We start from the raw sequence: 27,244 nt of genomic DNA on the forward strand, positions 1-27,244 counted from the left end.
GACTGACAACACTAAACCTGGCGAAAAGAGAAGATCTACTGTCATAGGCTTGGAAACAAAATTTCACAAAGGAAGGTTAAGCATAAAACTTTTTGGTATTCTTATTTATGCACAGTATTTTTACTTAAAAGATAATAGTCATCTAATGTATTGCTTCTACATCCTCAAAAAATAACAAGTTTCTTACACATTAAAGATTGCTTAGAGGAAAAAAAACAGAACCACATCTAGCTAATTTATCTTCTTTTGCATATTCTCCCTAGAAGGTTTCATTTCCTTTTTCAGTAAGTAGCAGAGTATACATCCAAAATACACAGCAATACTATCGTGTCCATTCAAATTGATGTGGCAGACAGCATCTCTTGCTTAACTTTCCTTTGCCTCCACAAGCAGTTCATGTGGGTTCTCCTTCTCTGTCTGCAGCAAGTTACAGAGCTGTTTTCTCTTGTAGACTGTCTCAGCACAGCTGGGTCACAGTGATGTAAGGGCCTATTCATACCACCTACTGTCTGTCACTAAGTGAGGAGCTGGTCTCTCTAGACTTGTTATGCAAGCACTGCAGAGAGGACCTCCTGAGGTGGTGATTCAGAAGCATTCAAATGGGCTCTACTGCTGAATCATTTCTTCGGAAGAGGTGTCCTTCTCTCTCTCAAGACCATGTGGTTCACAGATGAGGAAACCTAGGTAGACCTGTGCCTGGACAAGCACCTAGACCAGGTGCTTAAGTTAGGCAGCGTAAATACGCACTACATAGTCCTTCCATAGGTCCTCCAAATGTTCAGACAATCAGCACGGTTTATTCTTATATGCTGTCTCATGTACCTTGGGTTATACATGACTTCTAAACTCCAGCAGTATCATTAAATGATCTCTCTTTAAAGGCCATAATTCGTTTTCATGCTTACAAAACTTCTGATGTGCTGTGACTGCTGCTTATTTCTCTGCTTATACCTGCTTCATGATTACCTGTCTGGCTGGCAGAATCACATACGCTTTGCATCTTAGACTTAGATTTTGAAGGAACAATCAGGGAAGAGATCATCTCCTACACACACACTGTGAACTTAACCTTTAAGTGCAACAATACCAGTGTGTAAATATAATAAATATATTATATAATAATATATATAATAACAATATATAAAAATATATAACTCTAGCAAACTTGACATTTTCTGCCACCTTGTTCATGTGCAGCATCTCTTGACACAATATTCTGCAGTCTCAATGCCAGATTTAGGGGTCATTCACCAAAGCATGCTATCATCTCCTCAAGTTATTTGATTATATCTAATCTTTATCAAGCTTGGTATTTTTAAGTTAAACATACAGATTCTGTTTTTTCTCCTTAGAGTCTGTCTAGCATTAAGAAGGTAAGTCAGGATAGCTGTCACTGTTATTAAGGAATACTTAAGCAGCAGTATTGCCCACTCCTACAGTATCCAGAACCCAATATTGATGCAATCATGGGTACACTTCCACTAAGCTGCCAGGAGCAGTTTAGGAGCTGTTGGAGCTGAGTACTGGTTAAAGGTGTCATTCTCCATTAGCCAAACGTTGACCACAGCATGGAAGGTATACAGGAGGCTAGTTGAGAAAATGCATTAAATCTGACAGTTTCTCAAAAGGAAAAGTAACATCTTCCCTCACTTCTACCTTCTTAATTAGGGAAGAGGAATATAAGACTGATGTGAGCACGAGGCTGGTGGTCATTCTCATCCAGTTATGAAGGGAATTTAACACAGCGCACAATTATGTTGTCAACACTTACATGCAATGATATTCCCATATCTATTTTTCATTCTGTTCTCATCTTTCTTAGCTGAATCCCATGGTGCAGACTGTCCTTCAAAGAAACTCTAAAAAAACGAAAGAAAGTGACATTAAGAAAAGCATGCAGCAACAGTTACCTTACAGATAAACCAAGGAGAAAGTCAAACAGTACTTGCAGGTATTGTTGTTAAAGTGTCATTTATCGGATTCTTTTACTGAGCAAAAATATGAGTCTCCTGTTTAAATGGTATTTATGCACAGCTCCAGATGTTATCTAAACTTTGACATGAAATTATCTGTGTAATAGCAAGAAGAATTATTTGCACCTGAAGTGCTATTAAACCTTTCCAAAGTTGCATGCTTGCAACACTATGAGACCTTTATTTGTGCTATCCAGATTCTCTGCATAGTTCTCGCACACACAGATGAAGCTGAAGGAACTTCATCATCAGTGTTGGAGTTGCTCCAGTATTTGAGAGCAGAATTACACACTGTACTAACACGTTTTATTTTTGACATATCCACAAGTTTCAGTTACTTCTTGGCAGATGACCTCATAGGTCTAAATATATCTAGGCATTTAAAAAATGTGGATTCAACTAGCATGTACGTGTCTTTTTTTTAAACAAAATTTATAATACCAAGATGATTATGCTGTCAGAGAATAAAAATAATGTGATTTTGTGAAAGAATATTCACCCAACCTCTGTGCTGTAGTTAATAAATTTAAGGTAAATAAAGTTGAAGGTGCTAAAAATATATTTTTACATTAATAAAACACACAAGCTGCCAGAAAGGCAGCAAGTAAGTTGTTATGTCCTGTCTTATGCATTCTGTGGTGTAAAAGAGCATTTGCACAATTACTTAAATTACACACTGTATCTGGAAGCCATATAATGTAGATGCATTTTACAATTTCATATTGAAATAATCTTCTGTTAAAAATATTTAGTTACCAATCAAACCAGTGGAATTCTATAAGAATGATGGTTGGTCTTAACTCATGTTTTGATCTTTTCACTAGAATGATGAGTAGATTAAATCTTTTGATTCAAGAGGGACATGAAGATATATGATTTACTTTTCTGGTAACAGAAGCCAAAAATGGCTAAGTCCTAAACTAAACAGGAAAAACCTTGGTAAGTTTGTATCTCTTGCAAGACCTCAACACATTCTGAGTGGTTTAAAATAGATAATGTCCATTAAATGGACTACCATTAGTATCCTTTGCCCTCATACTTGAAATACATTGTTGCTCAAATTGCAATGATTTCCATTAGTAAAGAGCATGAAAGTCAAAATAAATTCTTGATCTCTTGTTGAAGTCAATGGAACACAGAGGCATTCACTGTCTCAAATATGTTTTCCTTTGAGTAGTTCACTAGAGTGCTGGTTTCCAACTTATGATATAGAAATTCCTGGGAATACACAGACTATTTCTAAACAGTTTGTAAATAATAAGAAAAACAGAAGACTTGTCAAAAGGCTTCAATTTGTCTGTCCATCTCTCTACATCTCTTCAGAAAATGTTTAAAGGTTTGCAAATTGAAATGATTAAACCCCACTAATATAAGTAAGTTTCTCCTTAATCATTGGGTACAGCTCTGAGAAATGCAGATTGCTGCCAGGACAGAGAAGTGGAACCTTGTAAACCCTAAGATGATTTACCAATTTGTGGCTGTTTGCCAAAAAGGCGCCAATCATTATCTGATTATGTATCTGCCAATGGCATCTAAAGCAAGCAAGCTGTCCCACTCCAGAGCACTCTCAACTCGGGCTGGATGAAAATACTTTTGTAATAAGCCACACTGAATTGCATAAGGAATTGCTCTCCATGGGCAAAGACCTATGTCTCAATTTCTTGCAAAGTTCACACTTACTCTCAGATCACACTAAATGATGAACAATTAAAGACAGTTAAAGACAAAACAGAGATGTAAGTTTTCAGCAACAAAGCTCCAAAGGCAGAACAATCTAGTCATTCATCCAGTCTAAAACTTGACCTGGTATCTTCCTAAGGATTTTGTGTTTCCAGCAGCTAGGTAGACTATAGAGAACTCCAGTTTTCTTACAGTCCTTCTGCTAGAGACTGGTTCACAGAACTGATCTATAAGACAGTACCCAGCAAGTAGTTTTGGGTTTAATTCACTAAGCATTACATGTGCTGTTACAGAGAAAGAGTCCTGCTGATACAGCTTCCAAGCCTACACCTTGAAATATGGAGGACCAAATATACTCGTAAGGACTTCTTGCTTCTCCCTGTCCCACTAATGAACTTCTACAAAATTGCTTTAAACCAATCGATTAAAGTAAATCTCTGGAGACAACTTGGAAAGATTTGTTCAGTATTGAATTCAGGGAAGATATACAGTAGGCAATGTACTGGTTTGGGCAGCTCGTCTGCTTCTCATCTGCTAATGTACAGGTTCAATCTCTCTCACCTGTTTGGAACTTCTGAAAACAATGATAAGCTTAATGAGCCTTACAGATAAAATATGTCCTAATAATATATCTGCAACACAGACAATTCTATTCTTTAGAATACATATATATCAAACCTCACACAACAATGAAAACCAGCAGACATATTTACATTTCCAGCTACTGCATATTGACTTAACTTTCTTTATTAAAAATGCATTATAGAAAAAGAACACCAGATGTATATTTTTCTTTGGGTTTTTATCAATAAATTAGTGAATGAACTAAAACCTATCACACAGGGAAAAATAGACGTAATTTATTTAAATCCATTTTTCTTTTTAATTCATTTTGGGATACACACAGGTATTTCAGTGAGAAGTGTACAGAAAAGATAATTTGAAGGAAGAGGTATTACAGTGCAAAAGCAAAAAAAGAAACAGCTATTGTAAAAGACAGCTGGAGTGTCATTTCCTAAATTCCCCATGTGCTGCCATTATACAAACCACAACAGAACGATAATCCACAATGAATTATAAGGAGAAATCCCATTTGTCCCAGAAGTAAAGAACAGAGCAGATACCTCATAACAGATGAACTGTCAAGATCTTTCCTTACTTGTGAGAAATATACATTTTGTTACAGAAATTCTTTTAATGTCTTTCCTGACATATCACTCTCCAGGGAGACTGCTGCACAGCAGCCCACACATTATTTTAGTGGCTATTCATTCTAATTCATCCTTAAAAGTTTCTTAAAAATGTGGACTATTAGGAAGAAATATGCCCCCAAACAGCTTCATTCCACAAAATATCTGGCAAGGGCAATGGAGAACTGAAAATGAGTGTAGGACATTTCTAAAATAATTTTAAATAAGTATTGCTTTAACCCAAATCACACAGAACCTGCTGCCCAGCCTTCATGATCTACTAGAAAAATGAAACACTTCCCAAGCCAGCTGTTGATACAGCAGACATTTCAGTATGCAATGTCAACTGTCATTCTGTTATTAGAAAATATTTCAATAATCTGGATAAAACAGTTTTAAAAAAAGAGCCTGAATAATACAAAACTGCTGTATATGCAACATGAGAACTGGTCAGTGATGCAGCAGCAGGATCATTTTAGGATGAATGTGAAGCTTTTGCTTGCTTTAACTCAATGCTGCAGTGGTTTCCATTAAAAATTAAATATTTGCCAAGGGCTAATTCACTGTGACCCTCAGACTAGAAAATAACTGCAATATCTCAAATGAGAGGGGGAGATAATTATTGCAAATACAGATTTTTTTTTAAATTCCCTTTCCTCATTTAAAATTCATAAGACCAGAAAATATTGGAAGAGATCTATATAAAAATACAGTTTGAAGAGGCTGGAATGTGGAGAATGGGGTGAGATCTTCAGGATACAATTTGTAGCTTTTATTGATTGTAATTTTTTTTTGACTGTCATTTTTGCCAACACACTTTCCATCCTGGATTTTCATGCTTCCAATTAAGAATAGTAAAAATAACGCATCATTATAAGCACTTTAAGATCTACAAATGTAAAGTGTTGAGCAGAATTACTATTTTTATTATTAATCCAAAACTAAGAGGCAACTTTTAAAAAAACACTTTATAGTTGCTAGGTGACAACAGTGTAGTCTCCTACGATGTCATTTACAAAATGCAGGCTTTTACAAGCAAAGAAATGAGAAGTTAAGGACATTATAAATCTTGCTCTGCCTAATTAATAAGCAAGATTATTATTCACAGGTACAAAGAAATGCATATTTCACTGTGTAACAATCTTAAGTTTGATCTGTGGATTTGTTTTTAAATGTATGATTCTTTACGATTTCTGATTTTACCAATTGACCCTAAGTTTCTCCACTGATAACATCCAGTTTTCATTGCTGTTTCTAGATAACCAGATTAAGATGTACTTTAGCAAAATGAGCAATTTGACCCATTCAGTTACAAATGTCTCTGGATTTGTTTTTAAGCTACATGCAGAGAGTTACCCATGCTGTCTACTTTAGGCTGGACCAGACAAGTAATGGCGGTCCTAAGGGAGGTCCTTGTCTGGACTCAATTAGCTACAGAAGAAACTTACATTTCTATCGTAGGTCCTTTGCATTGAAACTAAATTAAATGCCTAAAATTCCCTGAATTGGATAGTGAAGATACATTGCTAGTTTTACTTAAATACATCACCCTTTAACTACTGCCGTGTCCACTTTATACGTGGAGATTACAGATGGAAAAAAAATGCATCCATTAAACTCTGAATTAAGATACTAGTGTCGCATTAGACTCTTCTTTGTATTTACAAACCCCAGTAAATACACATTTTATTTTAAGCAAGTCCATAAATGTTTGGAGGACAAGGGCCTTCAGGCTCATTTAATGAACAGTGAAGATTTATGAGTACAGTAAATCTGTCATTTCATTGGTTTTTCAGTATTCAGAATCTGCAAAACATCTGGCATGTGAGGATGTTCTGTTACTTAACAACAAGAACTGTTTTTTTTAAATAGAAAATTGAAATAATCACATCCAGTTTGCTGATAATTATGTATTCAGATTGTTAAGGAATTAAGAAGGAAGAGTTATTGATATGTTATAGAAATCTGCAGAGGTCCAAGCTATGAAACAACATTTTTAATCTTCTAGTCACTTTGAGGAAAAATCTTATCACTGAAAATGCATCACCTGCAAGTAATAGATCACTCCAAGTGTTTGTGAGCAGTGGTAAATGTTTTCACTGATGGCGATCCACTGTATGCGAGCAGCTCTTCATATATCAATCATTGCTTTGGTCACTGAAAGCATTTGTGGATGACAGCATACCACTAGAGAATATATTCACCATCAGTTTTTTCTTCTCTGTCAGCTTTAATCACTGAGAATTATGTCCAGTTTTCAAATAATGGAATTTAAAAAAACATTTTACTATGCCTGTCCTTGAAAACTGTCTGTTGCAAGAGCCAATGTGAAAATCTATCTAATCAATGTAAACTGCCTTCAGCAGTTATAAAGCACTTACCAGTGTGTTACCGTAACCTAGGTCTGAACATGGAAGAAAAAAACCCAATAAAGACTGTTGCGCAAATAGAACATATTGATGTTATTGCCAAAACTCCCATCGTTCTCTTTGGAATTTTCTGGAAAAATACGGCTGACAGGTTACATAAAACTTTCTAAGCATGAGATAAAAGGTGCAGATCAGTCTTAAAGCAGATACACAGCTATAGTCTGACATAGAGCAACTCTCTAATATTGTTCCTGATGCTCCTTTACGTGGTTGTGCCTCTTTGAACTGATGTGAAAAAAAACACCCCACATCCATTCATAAAGGCTTGCAGAGCCAAAAATAGGAAGCAGAGTCTTTTCCTTCTCAGGTGCATTTAGGTTAGTCTATGTTACATATAAGAAGAGTAAGAAAGCAAAAGTCCTTCTGGTCTTTTGAGACACTAAACATCATAGTGACTGCCTACATTAAATGTTGAAATGGAAAGGGAACCATTACCTCCTCCACTGACTAACTGCAGCATAGATTACCATTCGGATTTCAAAAGAAGGACTAAAACCACATGGTAAGACAAAATCTGGTACTAATTCTGTTGTTGTATTGATGTGCTAATTTTCCAGCACTAAGACGCTTTCAATTAGTGTATTTTCTAATACATCTGTATTTTTAAAGTCTCAGGCTTTGGTACTTCCTGGACAGCTGGCCAGTCTACTCAAGCTATAGCTGCATAATGATAACATATAAAAATGACTGAACTGCTTTGCTGTGGAAACTTTAATGACACAGATGCTTGTGGCAGTTAGCACGAGTTAGCTCTAGTAGTCAACAGTGTTAGCAAATGCAGATGCAATTTAGTTAACACTATAGGATAAGGGAGTAGCGCAGTTATAAGAACAGCGAAGCAACTTAAGAGAAAGTGACTTGTCAGTCACTGTGAAAGTTGTGAAGGTGCTGCACGCCTTCAGGAATAGCAGACTGAGTACCAGACATGGTAAAGGTTAGTTTTGAGGCGCCAAGTGCATTCAAACAAGATAATCAGGAATTAGGTATTATTTTCTACCCAGTCCTGTAACTGACAGTGTCCTGGGTTGCTTGGGAAGAGGACCCAGAGGACAAGAGAGAAAGCCACCTATGAGACATTGTAGAAGAACACATGGCACGGCTGGATCCACCACCCAGACCTGCCCGATTTCTCTCCTGGACAATGTCCTTTCTCCCGTGAACAGAGAAGTCATATGCAATTTGACAAATTGCATGTCTATGACTGAAATATTTTGGTAGCTGAGTACATTTAGTCTCCAATGACCAACTGTCATTTCATCTTAAACCATGACAATATTGCTAAAGAGAGTGTCATGGAGTACTTCTATGATAACTAACAAAGAATTACTTTCCATAAATTTTTTAAACCAACCTATTTATGAGATCTATTGATGTAATTTCTTACTTTGGGATCTAACACTGCCACACCTGAAGTTCACTTGTAAGATTCAACAGCAGGAATAGAAATCTTTATAGATTCTGCAGAGTGGTCTAAAAATTTAATAGATAACCTAGTTTCTGTAGGCTTTCAGAGCCATTTCCATTTTACCTACTTAAGTTTTAAAAAACTCCATTACTTTCATTCCTTTAAAATTCTTAAGACATCTGTATAAGGAAAGATTTTGGAAATATGGTGAAATGTGAATTAATAAGAGGACTGCAATAGAACATACAATTAAAATTCTAATTTAGAAACTTATTCACTGGCATACTAGATAGCAATAACTTAACCTCATTAATCTTCCTGATTTATGTCCAGCAGAAAAATATAGTATGTTGATGGGATTTCATGATCCTCTTTTTAAGGGAAAGACCCTCTGGGTGCAATATGCATACTTGCACTGTAACTAATGTGTAGGATACATTATTTTTAACTTGTGTTTAAAAAAAATTAAAGTTATTCTCAAGCAGTGCTTACTTCCTCTCATGAAAATATATTTCCTGCTTTTGGAGGATTTAACGAATAATTTTCATGTACAGCATGTGGGATTTTCATATCTTCCTATTCCTTCCCCACTTTTTTTAAAAACCAATATGTAATTAAAAGTTTTATTCACAACTATCAGACTGTGAACTTGAGCAACACTCATGACTGTAATGTTTGTAAACATAAAGTGAATGAACACAGGCTATATTGAATACCAATTACTTTGTGCTTTGATAGGAAATATCTTCCAGGGAAATACAGAGACACACTGATCACCATATAAGCGCCCTCCATCCAGTTGTGAACAAAATTATCTGCTTCATTATTCAGTAACTCTGCTATCTCCTTACTTCCTCCCTATGTTGTTCCAAAGGATAAAATTGCACATTAATTGCATACTACACGAATAAAAGATGTTGCAGAGTTATATATTTCTTAATGAGAATTCCTACTTACCAAGTTATTATTTACCCAAAAGAGGCAAGACTCAAGGTTACATACAGTGTATTGAATATGTGGATAAGGGTTTTAAGATAAATTCTAAGTTAACTTTTTAATACTACCTTTGGAAGGGTAACATAAAAATACCTCAAATGACCTGGACAGAAGGAAAATATTCAGCGTGATCACTATGACATGGTTTGAATGAGGCCAAAAAGGAGAGTATCTTAAGATATTGAGTAAAGGCAGAGACAACAATTCTAAGCTAATGCAGGTATCCAAGGTACCATTACAACCATCTAACTGTGACTTAATTCAGGACAGTTAACAATATTATTAGTATTATTAACACATGAAAATACATTATACATTAATATATAATTATATACAATATATTAATATATAAGGTATTAAAATAATTGATATAATAATAATAATAATGATGCTGATATTGCTGATGATAATGTGCCTCTCTCGCCCCCACCTTTGAAAACTTATCTCACTTTCCTGCATTAGAGAATAAAGGTATCCAAAGTAGCTATTGGCTGCCAAATTATCAGTACCATCACTCCTTTTACCAATATCACAGTGGTAACTTCTTGTGTTTTTTCTTGCAGTTGTTTTACAAGACAATGACAGACTCCTAGAACTTCCAGACTGAGCAAGTTTCAATATTGCTGTTAATGGTGCCCCAGGCCTTGAGTTTTTGCATCACAGATCTGAACTACTTTCTAAGATCCCTTGAGACTTCCTGTTGAGCAAGCTTTGCAGAAGAAAGGAAATGACATCCTGTCTTACCTAGCAGTGATCTCCTTCAGCTCCTCTTTCCTCCATGGCTGTAGCTCTGCTTCTTATTTCCTTTCCCTCTATTTGGAGTTACTTACATTTACATAAGGGCGTCTGTATCCCTCTGCATTGTTACTCTATTAGAATTTTGAAAACTATGGGTTTTTCTTGTCTCATTTTTCTTTTTTTTTTTTTTTCCTCTTTTTTTCCTTTTTTTAATCAAGAAACTCTTTTTCAAGTGCCCTTCTGACCTGAAAAACATTCCTTCCACAATATTGCTTAGAACTCCGAAGTAAATCACTCCTAGTTTTTCTCTGCTGAATTTGACTGTTAGCAGGTAGATGGATTCTACAAACTGTTTTCATGTACCTTAGAGATTTGAGAGTATTATTTGGGATTTTTTTTGGTACACTTTAGATTTTAAATCAAAAAACTAATAGAAGATTTAAATATTTCTTCTAAGTCTAGCCCATTTTTCCTACTAAAGATCAGGACGATGATATTTGATTTACTTTACAAATAATAAAAGCTTACCCCAGGGAATGGTTTCAAAGAGCTAATGAAATGTTATTAAAACAGAGCATAATGATGCAATGTGCTCTGAAAAAAGGGGGCAAGAACTACAGACTTTTTTCTTCCTATATAAAGAGAAGAGTTTGAAATTGGTTTAAAATGTAACAAGGAAGAGAAAAAAAAGAAAAATGAAAATGAAAAATACAGAGAGAGAGGGAAGAAGACACAAAAAATTTCTTTAGTCATCAGAAGAAAAACAACAGTGTGCATTTAACTGAAGTAGTAAACTCTGTTGTTGTTGTAGTCATTATAACTTTCTGTTCACTCATGTTTTATGGAGTGATTGATAGAGCTACTCCACTGCCTACATATGCTACAATGCACAAAACAAGGCTTAAGGATTCCAAGAAACTCTTTATGAAGTGGCAAATACTTACTTTCCATGACTTGATTGACACTGTAGGCCAGGACACTACTCTTTAAGCAACTATATTATCTGAAGAGGTACTATTTATTTAACACCTGTGCAGTTCTGTCATCTGTTTAAGATTATTTCTAATGAAAAGTGATCAACATTGACCTGGTGGACATATATGCTGATAAGAAAGGTGACTTCTGACATATTTCTAGCTAATCCAGTAATATTTTGCCTGATTTTATCTGAATAAATCATTGTAATTGAGACAGTGCGCTGAGCTCAGAATTCACAAGAACTGCCTGACTCCTTAAATTACCACCTGACCCAAGCATAGAAAACCTGATAACATCTTCAAACCACCTGTAAAGACAAGCTGTTTCTGATTTAGAACCACACAATTTGGAAAAGCCTTGAGATAAAATTCCCTGAAACAACAGAAAATAGCATGTGGAGAAATGAAACAAAAGCAAACACATGTTGAATTTGAAAAGTGAACAAAACCCCTCCTATCTTCATCCAAGTTGTAGTGTACACACAGCTGATCTAACCTTTCAGAAGTGATAAAGCACCCCTCAGATTTTGCTCACTAAGTGAGCCTCAAGGGTTTTCATGAGTGTATCTAGGCCACTCTAGTTAATATAGTTTGGATAGAAGATAAGAAAGAAACAAAGCTCACATAGTAAGATTTTAATTCTGCTACAAGGTGACACTGACATCATATTAAACTACAAGATAAAAGCCAGAGTACACTGGCGTGCACAGACGGAACACAAATATTTTGCACACTGTTGTTTTTCCCAGTGGATAAGATAGTATTTCTCAAGGGAAGTAAGAGTCGTAGGGTAGGCTAAAATAAATAAGGGTTTACTTGCAGTGCCCTTTTAAAAAAAGGATAGCACTTCATTGTGCTGGTTCATTACATTTTTTGATCTTCACAGGAAACCTTGTTGCCTCAATGTCTGCTTTGCTGGTTTGCAAATACACTATTTGCTAGAGTATATAAAGACAAACATTCATCCGTCTAGGCTTGACTTTTAGCTCAGCATTCTCCTTGTTCTAAAGAAAAAGATATCCTTCTATCTAAAGCTATGTGTCTACTTCCCATTTTTCCTGGCTGGTATTCAGTCCCTGTGCCTATCATTTGCTACATTCTTCTTCTCAGGGGAGAGCAGTAACAGGTCACAGTAGAGCCACTGAGTGCTTCCAGAGTGATACGAGTTCCTGCTACTCTCCTATTCAAAAAATCCTGGTTCCAGCTTTTTCCCAGACATCCCTTTGCAGGCTCTCATTCTATAATTGCTTCCTGCCAATCATCTTCCCTTTGGACAACTAAACACTTACTGGAAAAGAGTGGGTGGGTAAAAACCTTGAAAAAACATGGTGTTGGTCCTAGATGATTCCACACCTCTCTGAGAAACTACTGAAAGAATAAGACAGAGTATTGAAGAGCATATAATCAGCATAAAAATAATAGCATATTAATGGGATTGACAATGATGACAAGTGTTGCTGTCAATTGTTAACCTAATCATTTTAGCATGCTCAATGTATACTGACAGACAGCAGCACTTCAATACAGCCCCAAGACTACTTGTTAGAACAAAGAGTGTCTGGTTAGGAGCACTAATGAATAGCAGCAGCTTATCAATGTGACTTGTCCTATTTTGATGTTTGAATCGTATATACAGTACTTTCTAATTCCAAGTGAGGTATCCCTGCAGCAATATATCAACCAGGCTTAAAACCAGACAGTTTATTCAAATATATAATACATGGGATCAGAGGCTACTCAAATGACCCAGTTTCAGCTAATGGATAAAGTGAAGTGAAAGTATTCTGGGTTAACAATGAGGGACGGTTGCTGTCCTTAAACATTGTCACTTGAGGACCACTTCTGCATCATTAATCTAACATCAGATAGATGGTACTAGTACTTTGTCATTGGAAAAGTACAAACATATGATACACAAGTGACAGTTCCACTATGGCATGTATCCACAGGACCGTATCAATGGACATCTGGACCGTCCAACTATTTCCTTGTCATCAGCTACTATATTCCTGATGCCTAAGAAATAAACTTTCAAAGAGCTTTGAGAAGTCTTCTAAACTTGTATTGCCCTTGTGCAATACAAGATCTTTGAATGTCCCAGTGCAAATGTCTCTTCTTCCATCTTATTTATGACTCATACAGCACACATTCAGAGAATATACTCTGCAAGTGAAATAAATATTGGACTAACTAAAAGAAAAAAATCAATCTCCAGTAATAATGATGGAGAAGGCAATTTGAATGCCATCAGTTACTTACTAGGCAATATGCAACAAGGACATCTCTTCTGCTCTAGTTTGGTAGTGTTCTACACTTGCTATGTACAAGCAGCAGCACAGTTTAGTAAAATAATGAACCAAATGTAATATTCACAGAAAACAGACTCCAAAAAAAAGAGAAGAAAAATGACACTGACAGGTCAGGCTTTTTTCTAAAGGACAATATGGTGAGGACATGAAGGGGAGTTGTTCATGGAGTAAGGGAGTTAACTGAAAAGTTACGAAGTCCATGTAACACAAATGGATTATGAAATGAGAAACTTAAATAAAGGGTTAGTCACGAGGAAAAGATAGTGCAACATATTGTTTACATTAGCAGTTTTAAGAACAGAAAAGGAGTAATCATAGTTCTGCACTTTGATCATACCCATGACATTATTCTGTGGATTTTTTCCTAATGTGCAGGACCCTTGAGAACATGTCACCTAGCTATTCTTTTGTTCAGATCCTGATCTTGCTGAGTATCAAAACAATTCTTCAGTAATGAAAATTGAAGTTTAACAACTTGATGTAGAATTTTGTTTTTTGCAATCTGCTTCTTCATTTTCTTTTTTTGCATAAACTGAGCAAAATACAGCAATTTATCAGCTCTCCGTGGACATTTCAAGATTTATATACATTGCGGCTCTACATTTTTATTCTACATTTCCTTTCATTAAAACACTGCACTCAAGCTAGATTAATTGAGGCAAGCCAACATTATAAAAGCTCTGTTGAATAGCAGCAGATGCCTTTATTCTCTGCATCCCTCCATAAAACAAAACTTTTTAAAATTTGAGTCTCTATATAAATATTTCCCTTACAAGACAATACAAAGATGCCAGGCATCTGTCTCTCATTAAGCCAATTACTAACTGTTTAAAATAATCCAATAAAGTCCATATTTATCAGATTTCTTATTAAAAGTATTAGACTCTGTGTGCCAAATGTGCCAAGGGAAGCAGATAAACAGATGAAGAATAAGCTAGATGGACAAGAGTGACTTGGCACTGAAGCATTCCAGTCCTGATATTTGGTGGAAGTTTCAAGTCTGAGACAAAAACCCATTTAAACAAAAGCTAAAAATTTACTGCTATGAGATTTAGAGGTGTCCGTTCAGCAGGGACTAGACTTCCAGCTGGAGTACTAGGGAGGACATATACTAGGGAGTATACAGCCACCAAATCTTGTCCCTAAGGGCCACATCTACACATCTTTTAAATACCTCCAGTGATGGTAAGTCAACCACTTCCCTGGGCAGCCTGTTCCAATGCCTGACAACCCTTTCAGTGACAAAATTTTTCCTAATAACCAATCTAAACCTTCCCTGGTGCAACTTGAGGTCAGTTTTCTCTTGTCCTATAGCTTGTTACCTCATAGAAGAGACTGACACCCACCTTACTACAATCTCCTTTCAAGTAGTTGTAGAGAGCAACAAGGTCTCCCCTGAGCCTTCTTTTATCCAGGCTAAACAATCTCAGTTCCCTCAGTAGAAGAGAAAGAAGTGTCTTAGTTTCTTTTAATGTTGGATACAGGATTCATTTGAATGCAGATTGTGATACTGAAATTTTACCTAATAGCTCAATGATGAGGACTACCTTCCTGATACTAGTGATTTGCTGGACATGGGACATAATCTTCAAAATTAGGTTTCAGCCCAAATTGCATCAAAACTAGAAATGTCCTGGAATTACCTAACATAAGTTACATGAAAAGATTTGTCTTCCAAAGCAAAACAGGCTCCTGGGACACTGGAATAGTAAAAACAGTGAAATTAGTAAAAGATAGTAAGACAGTAAAAGACAGTAACCGATTCAGGCCCAGTGAACCTTGAACTCCATTTTTCTCCCACACTTACAGTACCTCACTGCTAACAACATTTAATTCCAGGAAAAATCTTTTCATAGCTGTAAACTGCCTGGATTTAGTGCAAATCTGTCAATGTAACATGGTGGTCCCATGTCCCACCCTGGCTCCCTACCTAGCCCTAAGTCAACCTCTGTAAGGCTCAATCTTAGTTCCATAAGAATATATTTAAAAGTATATCTGAGACAATACCCCAAAAAGTATGGTTTGCTTTTTTCATATTAGGTAGCTGAATTTGGAAGTTACCATTCTTGGTAACTTCACTGTAGTCATAATAGCTGGCATCTAAACTTGCCGTATCAGTTAAAATACAAATACTTGATATGATACCAGATGAGACTTGAATTTCAGCAGAAATCAAGATAATTTTTCTGTTTTTCATTAGAATATGCCAAAACTTTTCCAGGCATAGGCAGAACTGTATGATAAATTGAATACTTCATTGCTTTATACAGATGCATTTTCAGCTTTTTAAAATGTGGTATGTATTAGTAGCGTTAAAAAATACTATTTTCTATAGTGTATTTATTTTGGGTTTTCTCCATGGAAATAGAGAGGAAAGCAATCTTTTTTGCTTTTTTATATTGCTGCGCTACTAAGCTTGAGCACTCCAACACACTGTTCCTCCATGCTAAAACAGTCATATGGGTAGCACCATTCAGAACTTTCATGACACCAGAAAAATCATGTTACTATTAAATTTGTAGATTAGTCAGTCAGGTTTCCAGGGACTCTGGCACTTGCTATTCTGCAAAACTGGGGAAACAGGACAGAAACAGATGACTTCTTTCAATCCCAGAGACACTGAATCACTACCCTAATATAATGCCAGTTACTACCAGAGTTTGTGGGCTGTTGTGCCAGTGACAACCCTCATCCTGCAATCTCAGTGGAGGCAAGGGATGCAAACATGCAGCACAAAAATATGCAAGGGATACTGATGGATCAGTAACCATGTAACACCTGTGAAAGGTCAGGCCACACACAGGACCTCTAAATACAGAAAGGTGCTGGGGACATCAGCTCATCTGAGGTGCATACATACCAATGCACACAGCATGGGTAGCAAACAGGAGCTCAAAGCCATGATGCAACTGGAAAATTATGATGTTGTGGCTATTACAGAAACATGGTGGGATGTCTCCCATGACTGGAGTGCACCAGTTGATGGCTACAAGCTCTTAAGAAGGGATAGACAGGGAAGGAGAGGCGGTAGGGTGGCGCTGTATGTCAGGGACTGTTATGATTGCTTTGAGCACAAGTATAGTGAAGACAGGGTGAAGTGTCTTTGCGTTAGAATCAGGGGGAAGGCCAACAGGGCAGATGATGTAGTAGGAGTCTACTATAGGCCACCCACCCAGGACAGAGAGGTGGATGAGATATTCTATAGGCACTTAGGAGAAATCTCATGATAGCTTGCCCTTGTTCTTGTGGGAGACTTTAATTTCCCAGACATCTGCTGGAAATAAAACACAGCAGAGCAGGACCAGTACCAGAGATTCCTACAATGTGTGGCAGATAATTTTCTGACGCAGCTGGTGAGTGAACTGACAAGAGAAGGCGCCCTGCTGGATCTCCTCTTTGTGAGCAGAGAAAGACTGGTGGATAATGTGGAGGTTGGAGGCCAACTAGGGAACAGTGATCATGAAATAATAGTTCTCTATTCTTAGAGAGGCCAGGAGAAGAGGCAGCAGAACTGGCATCCTGGACTTCAAAAGGGCTGACTTTGTCTTGTTTGGGCACCTGCTTGAAAAGATCCTTTGGGAGATGGTCCTGAAGGGTACAGGGGTCCAGGAAGGCCGGGCACTCTTTAAGAAGGAAGAATGTTACAAGAGCAGGCTATCCCCAGGTGCTGTAAGAGAAACCAGCGCCAGAGAAGACCACCCTGGCTTAACAGGGAGCTTTGGCTGCAACTCAGAGAGAAAAGGAGAGTTCGTGGCCTTTGGAAGAAGGGGCTAGCCACACACAGGGATTACAAAGAGGCTGTGAGGGTATGCAGGGTGAAAATCAGGAGGTCTAAAGCCCAACTAGAAATTAATCTGGCTTTAGCAGTCAAGGATAACAAGTAATTTTGCTGTAAGTATGTCAACAGCAAAAGACAGACCAGAGAGAGCCTCCATCCCCCGCTAGACACAGAAGGAAACATGGTAACAAGTGATGAGGAAAAGGCTGAGGTGCTTAATGCCTTCTTTGCCTCAGTCTTTAGTAACAAAACCAGTTGTACTGAGGGAATTCAGCCCCCTCAGACAGAAGACAGACTGGGAGTACAATCCTCCCACAATCCAGGAGAAGATAGTGACCTACTGCATCACATAGACACACACGAGTCTATGGGACGGGATACACCTGAGGGGGCTGAAGAAGCTGGCTGGGGTGCTCACCAAGCCGCTTTCCATCATTTACCAGCAGTCCTGGCTGACCAGGGAGGTCCTGACAGATCGGAAATTGGCCAATGTGACGCCCATATATAAGAAAGGTCAGAAGGATGATCTGGGAAAGTACAGGGTTGTCAGCTTGACTCCAGTGCCCAGGAAGCTGATGGAGCAGCTCATCCTGAGTACCATCATACAACACATGCAGGACAACCAGATGATCAGGCCCAGTCAGCATGGATTTATGAAAGGCAGGTCCTGCCTGACAAACCTGATCTCCTTCTACGACAGGGCAACCTGCTATTGGATAAGGAAAAGGCTGCGGACATTGTCTGCCTTGACTTTAGTAATGCATCTGGCACCATTTCCCACAGCATTCTCCTAGAAAAACTGGCTACTTGAAGCTTGGATGGGCACATGCTTCGCAGGGTAAAAAACTGTCTGGATGGCCAGGCCCAAAGAGTTGCGGTGAACAGAGTTAAATCCAGTTGGTGGCCGGTCACGAGTGGTGTCCCCCAGGGCTCGGTGTTGGGGCCACTCCTATTCAACATCTTTATTGATGATCTAGACAAGGGGATCGAGGACACCCTCAGTCAGTTTGCAGATGACACCAGGTTGGGTGGGAGCGTTGATCTGCTCGAGGGTAGGGAGGCTCTGCAGAGAGACCTGGACAGGCTGGAGCAATAGGCTGAGGCCAACTGGAGAAGTTTCAATAAGGCCAAATTCCAGGGGATGCACTTGGGCCACAACAACTCCCAGCAGCGCTACAGGCTTGGGGAGGAGTGGCTGGAGAGCTGCCAGTCAGAGAGGGACCTGGGGGGGTTGATTGACAGCCGGCTGAACAGGAGCCAGCAGTGTGCCCAGGTAGCCAAGAAGGCCAATGGCATCCTGGCTTGTGTCAGCAATAGCGTGGCCAGCAGGGACAGGGAAGGGATCTGACCCCTGTACTGGGCACTGCTGAGGCCGCCCCTCGATTCCTGTGTTCAGTTTTGGGCCCCTCGCTCCACAAAGGACATTGAATGACTCGAGCGTGTCCAGAGAAGGGCAACAGAGCTGGTGCAGGGTCTGGAGCACAGGTCATATGGGGAGCGGCTGAGGGAACTGGGGGGGTTTAGTCTGGAGAAGAGGAGGCTGAGGAGAGACCTCATCGCCCTCTACAGCTACCTGAAAGGAGGGTGCAGAGAGCTGGGAATGAGTCTCTTTAACCAAGTAACAAGCAATAGGACAAGAGGGAATGGTCTCAAGTTGTGCCAGGGAAGGTTTAGACTGGATATTAGGAAGCATTTCTTTCCAGAATGGGTTGTTGGGTGTTGGAATGGGCTGCCCAGGGAGGTGGTGGAGTCCCCATCCTTGGAGGTGTTTAAGAATCAGGTCAACATAGTGCTGAGTGATACAGTGTAGTTTGGAACTGTCAATGTGGGGTTAATGGTTGGACTGGATGATCTTCAAAGGTCTTTTCCAACCTAGATGATGATTCTATGATTCCTTCCCACAACTGTTTCCACACCCTAGACTCACCAGCCAGCACTTCTCCACTTTTTTTCCCAGGGGAAAAACAGAAGAGTGCTGTTAGCTGAAAGGAGTAAAGCAAAAATGTAGTCCACCTCCTGCTCCTCACTTTTCCTGGTGTTAGGGGGGGCAACCCTCATCCACTATCCTGCCTGCTGCGCTCAGGAGAAGGTGGCAATGGTAGAACCCAGGTGAGAGATGTAGGGTGGGTCTGTGCTGGACCAAGTAGGGAAACACAAAAATTGTAGCATACCTCACATTGTTCAGCATCACCTCTGAGGGAAGAATCACTGTTTCACACTATGCACTTTCAAATACTCCTGCAATAGCTCTGGGACTATGGATGTTTTCACCTTACCCTCCTGTGGCAGTCAGCAGGTGAGTAGCGGGATCCCCAGATATAGGAAGGGATGTAGCAAAAGGTAAAGCTTTTTCTGTGGGGAAGATTTCTGGTATCAGAGGGAGCACTTCTGGGGAATGAGTGTAAATATTGAGAAAGCACATGCAGACCTCTTTGTCAGTGTATAGCTAAATGAAAGTTTAGTAGTTTCATTGCTTTCTTGGTGCTTGGAAAAGGGCTCTTTTAAAAAGATCCAACCTGATCTCCTATATTTAAGTTAATTCCACTGTAGCATACCTGACCTAAAAAACCCCCATAATTCTAGTTATGTCAACAGGAAAGACATTTGCTTCCCAACTAGGCTGTCCTTCTACCTTCACAATATTTAAAAATTGATTGATGGCAGAAACATAGTGTTTTGAAAAAATGTCACCAAAAAAAAATAACAAACAGTCTCAGTAACAAGAAATAAAAAGCAATCCACAAAAGAAGTTAAAGTTTATAAGAGCTCTAAATGCTGTAGATAGCATGGCCTTTTTCAGCTTTGTGCGTCAGATACATGTGCTTGGTAAATATCAGTAAAATAAACACAAATGCTGTGCGAAGAACTGACAAACTGAGGAAAAATATGTCAATCTCTAACCAGATCTACAATTAAACATATAAAAAGCATGAACAATTTATGATTTTCCTTGGATTCAAACGTTTTTGAATGTTCTAGCTACTGTCGGTTCTATAGACTTGATTCACAATGTAACCATCAAAACATAAAAATTCAAGCTGGTGATGTTGTAAATTGAGACAATTAAAAAGTCACTGGTAAAACTGAAATGTGTATATACTAGGAAAGCAGCAAGACACAAAAGTTGCTTAGATTTGAAACGTCTTCCCCAGTGCAAAACCAAAGCAAATGATTTGGTGTGGTTTGGAAGCTCAACCTGTTTAATTTCAAAATTCATAGAACTGTCCGCCTTTTGCTCTCCAAAAGGCAAGAAGTGGTTTACTGCCCACACTAGGCGTTTAATTCCACTACCTCTGTGTTCTGTAAGTAACATGACTGTTCAAAATGCCTAATTAATCAAAACAAAATTCTTTGTAGAATAAAGCACTGCCCGGAATAAAGGCTCAAGGATTAGGCTTTAGCATAGCAACTACATGCATTTTTAAATAATATTTTACAACTGAATTTGTTTTTCTCTCTTTACAGCATCTTGCATTTCACAACAGTCCAAAAGCAAGACAGTGGACCAAGAGAACAGCTACTTAAGTAAAAGAACTAGAAAACACTGAGGATGCTAGCTAACTTAAAGAGCTCTTTGTGTTCTTTATAAACTGATGTTAGTTCTATAAAATTACATACTAGTATGTAAAAAAAAAAAATAAATTACCATTTCACATCACATTGTTTGCTTTGTATATACAGAAGCATTGATTTGTTTTCTTTTTTATGTGTGTTAACAGCCATATCGGGTCAAACCAGAGCTCCACACAACCCATTATTTTTCCTGTACTAGTAGCAGATGTTTACAAAAAAGTATGAAGAATAGAGCAAATAGAGAGTGAATCTTTCCTCAGCATACTCGCTTAGCTTCTAGCAATCATGGTTTTCCTGAGCAATCTCTTCCTCAGCCAGAGACTGCACACAGCCATTGTGTTTAATAATGAATTTGTCTAGCCCATTTTGAACCCATTTATAATTTTGGCTTCATGGCATCTTGAGGCAATAAGGTCCACGATGTAATTATGTGCTGTGTGAAAAATATTTCTTTTTGTTCACTTTAAACATGCCACTTAATAGCTTTGTTGGGTGCTCCTGATTCCCTATATTATAAGGAATAATGAATAATTGTTGTCAGCATTGCAGAAGTAACACTGATCTCTGGCACAGCTCAGAATATCCTAAGGGGTTTTACAGCTGCCAGGAATAAGTGATATTTCACTATCCTGGAAGCAAGGTAGAGACTTGGTACTGGAGCTGATCAAGTGGCTCTGTGCCATTTCAAGGATTTCTTTACTCATAGAATCTTTACACAGTTTATTATGCCAATCCTACAGAAGCTGTGTACAGCAGTGTTACACAGAACATAAGAGCTGGAGTTTGTGTATGAATGAGTGAATGAGCAAAATTACAAACTGAAAATGTGGGAGTTTTACTGTGTTATTTTTCCAACTTGTCCAGAGACACCAATGACAAACAAGCAGGTGCAGATAAACAAGGCTAAGTGAACAGTTCAGCTGGTATCACAGCCTAATGCAGAGGACAATGTTCTGAAATATTCTTCAAGCAAAGAATAAAGTATTATGGCAATGAATAATGGCTGACAGCACTTGGAAGAGCAATACTGGTATCATAAAAGACAGAAGAACTGTTGTATGCAGTCTTTCTCAAGATTAAAAAGAATATATACTTCCAGTACTTAAAGGGGGCTGACAGGAAAGATGAGAGACTCTTTACCAGGGAGTGATAGGATGCGGGGTACCAGTTTTAAACTGAAAGAGTGTAGATTCAGATTAGATATAAGGAAGAAATTCTTTACTATGAGAGTGGTGAGACACTGGCACAGGTTGCCCAGAGAAGTTGTGGCTGCCTTCTCCCTGGCAGTGTTCAAGGCCAGGTTGGACGGGGCTTTGAGCAGCCTGGTCTGGTGGAAGGTGTCCCTGCCCATGGCAGGGGGTTGGGACTAGATGGTCTTTAAGGTCCCTTCCAACCCAAATCATTCTGTGGTTCTGTGATCCTATGTCTCAACTTGACAGCCTGCTTAGATTCAGATCTTAGAAGGACAGGAAAATCTAAAACCCGCTTTGTACTACAAGCTTTTCCCCATCTATTGTCACCTTATTTCTTTCCTAACTATTTATGTGAGGTTGGAGATGGCTGCTTTTACTGTTCTTTCCTGAGTAGAGGATACAGCATTAGACCTACCTTCTTAACACTTATGTCATACTGGAATATTGTTTTTTCATTATTGTAAGGAAAAGCACAGAGATTGCTCATGTGTAGGTATTTATTGTAAATAATCTGAATGGTAATATTTTCTCATGTTAAAATTCTAAGCTCTGTGATATGGTCAAGTATTTAAGCATCAAAGGCAAAGTATTCCTATTTCCTTCTCCCAGATGAATCACACACTAAAACTTTTTTCTTACTTCAGGACCCAATATTGCACTGCATAGAAGCTTCCACCATCCCAGAGGGAGAACTAGGAGGCATTCTGTTCAGAAGGGAAACCTGTCACTGTTTGGGTAGGACAAAGACCTACAATTTTGCTAAAAAGAACATATATCCCCTTTACTACAGGCTACCTTTGTTAGCACAAGGCAGCCACAGCTATGTCTGCTTCTGAACAGCCCCAGCCTGTGCATCAAGGAAGGTTCTCTTCTGTCTCCTGTTGGTGTCTGGTGTAAGAGTGGAGATAGCCTGCTTAAAGATTCAGACCTCCCTCTTGGAGGTATGAGAGCTTCTTCTCTGTTATATGTTAAAAGCAGTTATTGCACAGACAAGCACCTTTAAGCTAGATGGGTAATAATTGAGCTCAGCTAGTAGATGCATTTTAACCTTACATAAACACATGCTATCTATTTTTTCCACAAACCAAAGCAGAGCATTGTCAGTCACAAATCTTTTTAAGATCTTAAGGGGAAGAAACTGCACCATTTTGGTGGACAGCTGTTCAAGCTTTGTCACCATTACATGAACATATCTAAACTATTATGTGTCCAATGCCCTTGATGTTGCTTCCATTTAAGTGAATGCTAAAATATAAACCAGGAAAGAATGTATATTAAAAGCAACTTTAAAACAGTCCCTTACATCCCTTTAAAACACACTGGACTTAAACATGTGCTTAAGGTCTTCCCTGCCTTGGACTCCAAATCATGTTGTAAACCTAAACCTTTCAGCTCTTGTGGGTGGGTTTGTGGCGAGTGACTCCAATCTGATACTTTTGTCTTGTGAAGAAGTGTCAGTATTAGGAATTTTCATCAGTCCTGAACTGAGCTGCAAACCTAGTAAATCCCGTAATTTTACATGGTTGATGCTGCCATCATTTAATTTCTGACATACTCTCACTGACAGTATTTTGCAAATCCCCGAAGCCAGTGTGCTTTTTCTGCTCAACTCCTGGTCTGCGTTGTTGTCACATGCACTCCAGTCTTCCCATCAGCTTTGGCCTCGGGGCCAATTTTATCCCATAGTTGCCCTGCTCATCTATCTGCTCAAGTATCTGACCAAGACACTTGCATCTTCTCAGCTGTTTGGCAGACTATGTCCTCTTCACCTCTCAGATGACTTGCTGAGGACCCAGGGTGACCAAAACTGCTATAATAATAAGATGGATATAGAGCCAAGAAGTTGGGAAGTCAGCAGTAGCCCTACAAGAGTGTAGGCAGTAGCATCACTGAGATCCCATGTGATCAGTAACTGGGGGAGCAGTTATCACATTGAGACAGAGACAATGGCAGAAAACCAGCAAGAGAGAAAAAGTAGGCTTGCCAATCCCCTTGTCTGCCCAACTGTGGACCACCAGATTTTCAGTGGACTTAATATTTCCCACAGAATCTTTTGGACCATCAAATCAGTATGTTCTAACAAAAAAATGATTCTGGCTAAAAAATGCTGATCATCTGTTCTATTGACAGGACAATTACTAAAGCACTGCAGGAAACATGTTAAGAAGTAGTCTTGTATTCCAGTTAGAAAATTTCTTAAGATACACTGAGCCACAGGCTACACATGAATACAAAATTTCCTAAAAAATTTATGATGGCTATTTTAACTTATTTAAAACAAATGTATTATAGAAAATAATGCATATTTTAGGTATGCTGTGGATAAACTGCTGCTAAATGAAACTCCTAATAGCTAAATTATGCTAATTTGGTTTGAAAAGTGTTCCTCTCACTTTACAAACAGCCAATAATAATGCTCTTGTCATGAAATCAGCAATGGACTAAAATCCCTAATTTGTAGTGAATAAATACAATCCATAGAAAACACATAGGGTATAAATATAATTAATAAAGAATAGGTTATAATTGTATTTAACATAATTTGCATAATTTAAAATGGAATAACTACATGACTGATTTTTTATGTCTTTTTAAAGGGCACTAATAAAATATGAAGGAGGTAAGGAGGCTTGTGTGAGTAGGAAGTAATGAATAATATCTTGAACATTAAAGCACAATATATTATTCTGTGCACATAAATTGGAACAGTTCATTTTTGCAGGTGCAATGGGAAAAGTATGGTACATCAGCAGTTTTCAAAAGTAAATAATATGTTAACTGAAGAAGGGATTACAGATTCTGATCAAATATTCAATGTATTATTTGAATAATTAATAAGTCAGGCTGGTGCAAATATGCAGCATATAGCCTGCAATGTTTCAAAACTTTTCTTTCTTTCAAATCATACTTGTCACTAGCATTTAGAAAGTTTAACCTATCACCTTATCACTGTGACCATTAAAGCCATTCTTGTGGATTTCCCTCTGGAAACTCACATTATGAGTGAAATTAAGTTCAGTGGCCTCATTTAGTTTCCTACCGTGGTGTTCAATAGCCCATAATGACTCACAGTTTGGCTAAATCTGAAACTAAACCCTAATTTCAAAAGGTGCAGACAGAGCATAAATTTGATACTAGCAAAAGCACAGTAGCAAGATCACTCAGCAGAATTACTTGCCTAACAGACAACTAGAGTAAAATATATTCTGAGAAGTACGCTTTAAGTAGAGTTTGACTGTTCCTTAACCTGTGGTTGCCAAAGGAGAGGAAGACAAGACAGGCTGGAAAATAATGATGCAACAAAGTTCACATGCTAAAACAGTGGAGTGATGTGTGAATGCTGGTCATTAAAAGAATAATCATTATCTCTCTGTACATCCAAACATGAGGAAGCAGTAAGATGGAAAAAGTTAATTCTTCCCATTAAAATTGTATAACCCCTGTGTTAATTACTTAGATTTATCAGATATGGATACTGGATTTCCAAAGATCTGATGGGTGCTGAGTTGACAATATCAGTGAAACTTGGAAGCTATTTCTTTTATTGCTCCAGTATGACATTGCGCATGCCCACAAATCCTTCCAGAGAGATTCTGCAATGCCTTCAGAGAATAAAAGATCCTAATGATGGAGTCATAGGTCAGGAAAGAGGGAAGCAAAATTAAAACAAGTTTTGAAAGACTGCTGTGGCAGCTGGACCCAAGATTGGACAACCTCCACACTTTAGAAAGCAGATTGAAACTTTATTGCCATGGAACAACAAAGGACAAGAGGCACATCCACAACACTGCATGTAACAGCTGAAATGGTTCCATTTTAAATGCGTAGACTCACTGATTAAGGATCAGTACTAACCTCAGAGGTGTGCTTATCATGCTTTACATCCTGATTTTCAGTCTGGCTATGCTGAAATGACATCAATGTATGCTAAATATCTGAGCATGGAAAAGACTCCCAGGGTACCTTCAGGACCATGAGAATTGACAGGTTACAGCCCATTTTTTAAATCTTATCAGCAATTTTAATTCACTCATGTTTGCCAGCATATACATAGAAGTACCAGACCCAGTGGAGGCACAGAATGATTAAAATAGCTGCCAGAGATGATTAAAATGCAGCTCCTACGTAAGAACAACCTGCGTTAAGTTTATCCATCCAATTGATCAGCTTAAGCATCTGTATCTCACAACTTCTCAGTGGACCAACACTTCTCTGAGTGGATCAATACCACAAGTCTCTGTTTTAACTGCTTACAGGGATACAATGGTCATGAAAGATGCACTTAAAATCTACAAGGCTTTCCTTAGGACACAGTCCAAACCTTACATACAAGACTGAGTCCGGTAGAGTCACATGGAGAAAAACACTGGGCTGAATTAGGCATTCTTGTTTGGCATATTTGCTGCCTGACATCATAGTTCAGACTATTCAGGCTACTAAGAAGAAAACAGGAGGTTCACACCCAAGTAAATCACAGACTGATCAGTACCAAAAATAGCTGTGTCACAGCACAAGCCAACAGCTGCCTACACTCCACTGAGAGTAATCCTAAGGATATTGGAAGTGTTCTAGTCTATATGCCTCTGCAATTTTATTATTCAAACAGATAAAACCCCAAAGCCTTTCTAATGAAGCCATGACCTGCCTAAATCTATAACCTATGGTAAGAATAAATACTAATTAAACCTGCTTAAACAAAAACAAATTAGAAAGCTGTTTCTGCATATACATGCACTTTTATTTAAATTGGAGGAGAAGGCATTTAGAAAGAGTGGGAGAAGGAAAGTGAGAGATTTAAAAAGTCCTGGGACACCTTGATCACTGGGCAGTTAGCCACACTGCAGCTTAGGGCAGTGTGAATTATATTAAGTACCGTGACAGCACTTCTCATACATTTGAAATCTGTTAAGAACAGAAACAGGTTAAGGATAAATTCAGAATTGTATAAAACTGGCTGACATGCCAACAGACCTTCAGCAAACCACTCTCCTCTGAACCCCCCC

The 27,244-nt window shown here is 38.3% G+C and overlaps 1 protein-coding gene across 1 annotated transcript in view; it reads right to left on the minus strand.

The window, feature by feature from the left end:
* PTPRM (protein tyrosine phosphatase, receptor type M) overlaps window positions 1-27,244 on the minus strand; it is a 406,723-nt gene that overhangs the window by 66,792 nt on the left and 312,687 nt on the right. Inside the window, exon 24 of the mRNA XM_026841434.1 lies at window positions 1,772-1,859. Coding sequence (XP_026697235.1) covers window positions 1,772-1,859 — 88 coding nt within the window. The remainder of the gene's footprint in view (window positions 1-1,771; window positions 1,860-27,244) is intronic.

Source organism: Athene cunicularia (genome assembly GCF_003259725.1).
Source record: "Athene cunicularia isolate RWA chromosome 2 unlocalized genomic scaffold, athCun1 chr2_part1, whole genome shotgun sequence".
Classification (NCBI taxonomy): Eukaryota; Metazoa; Chordata; class Aves; order Strigiformes; family Strigidae; genus Athene; species Athene cunicularia.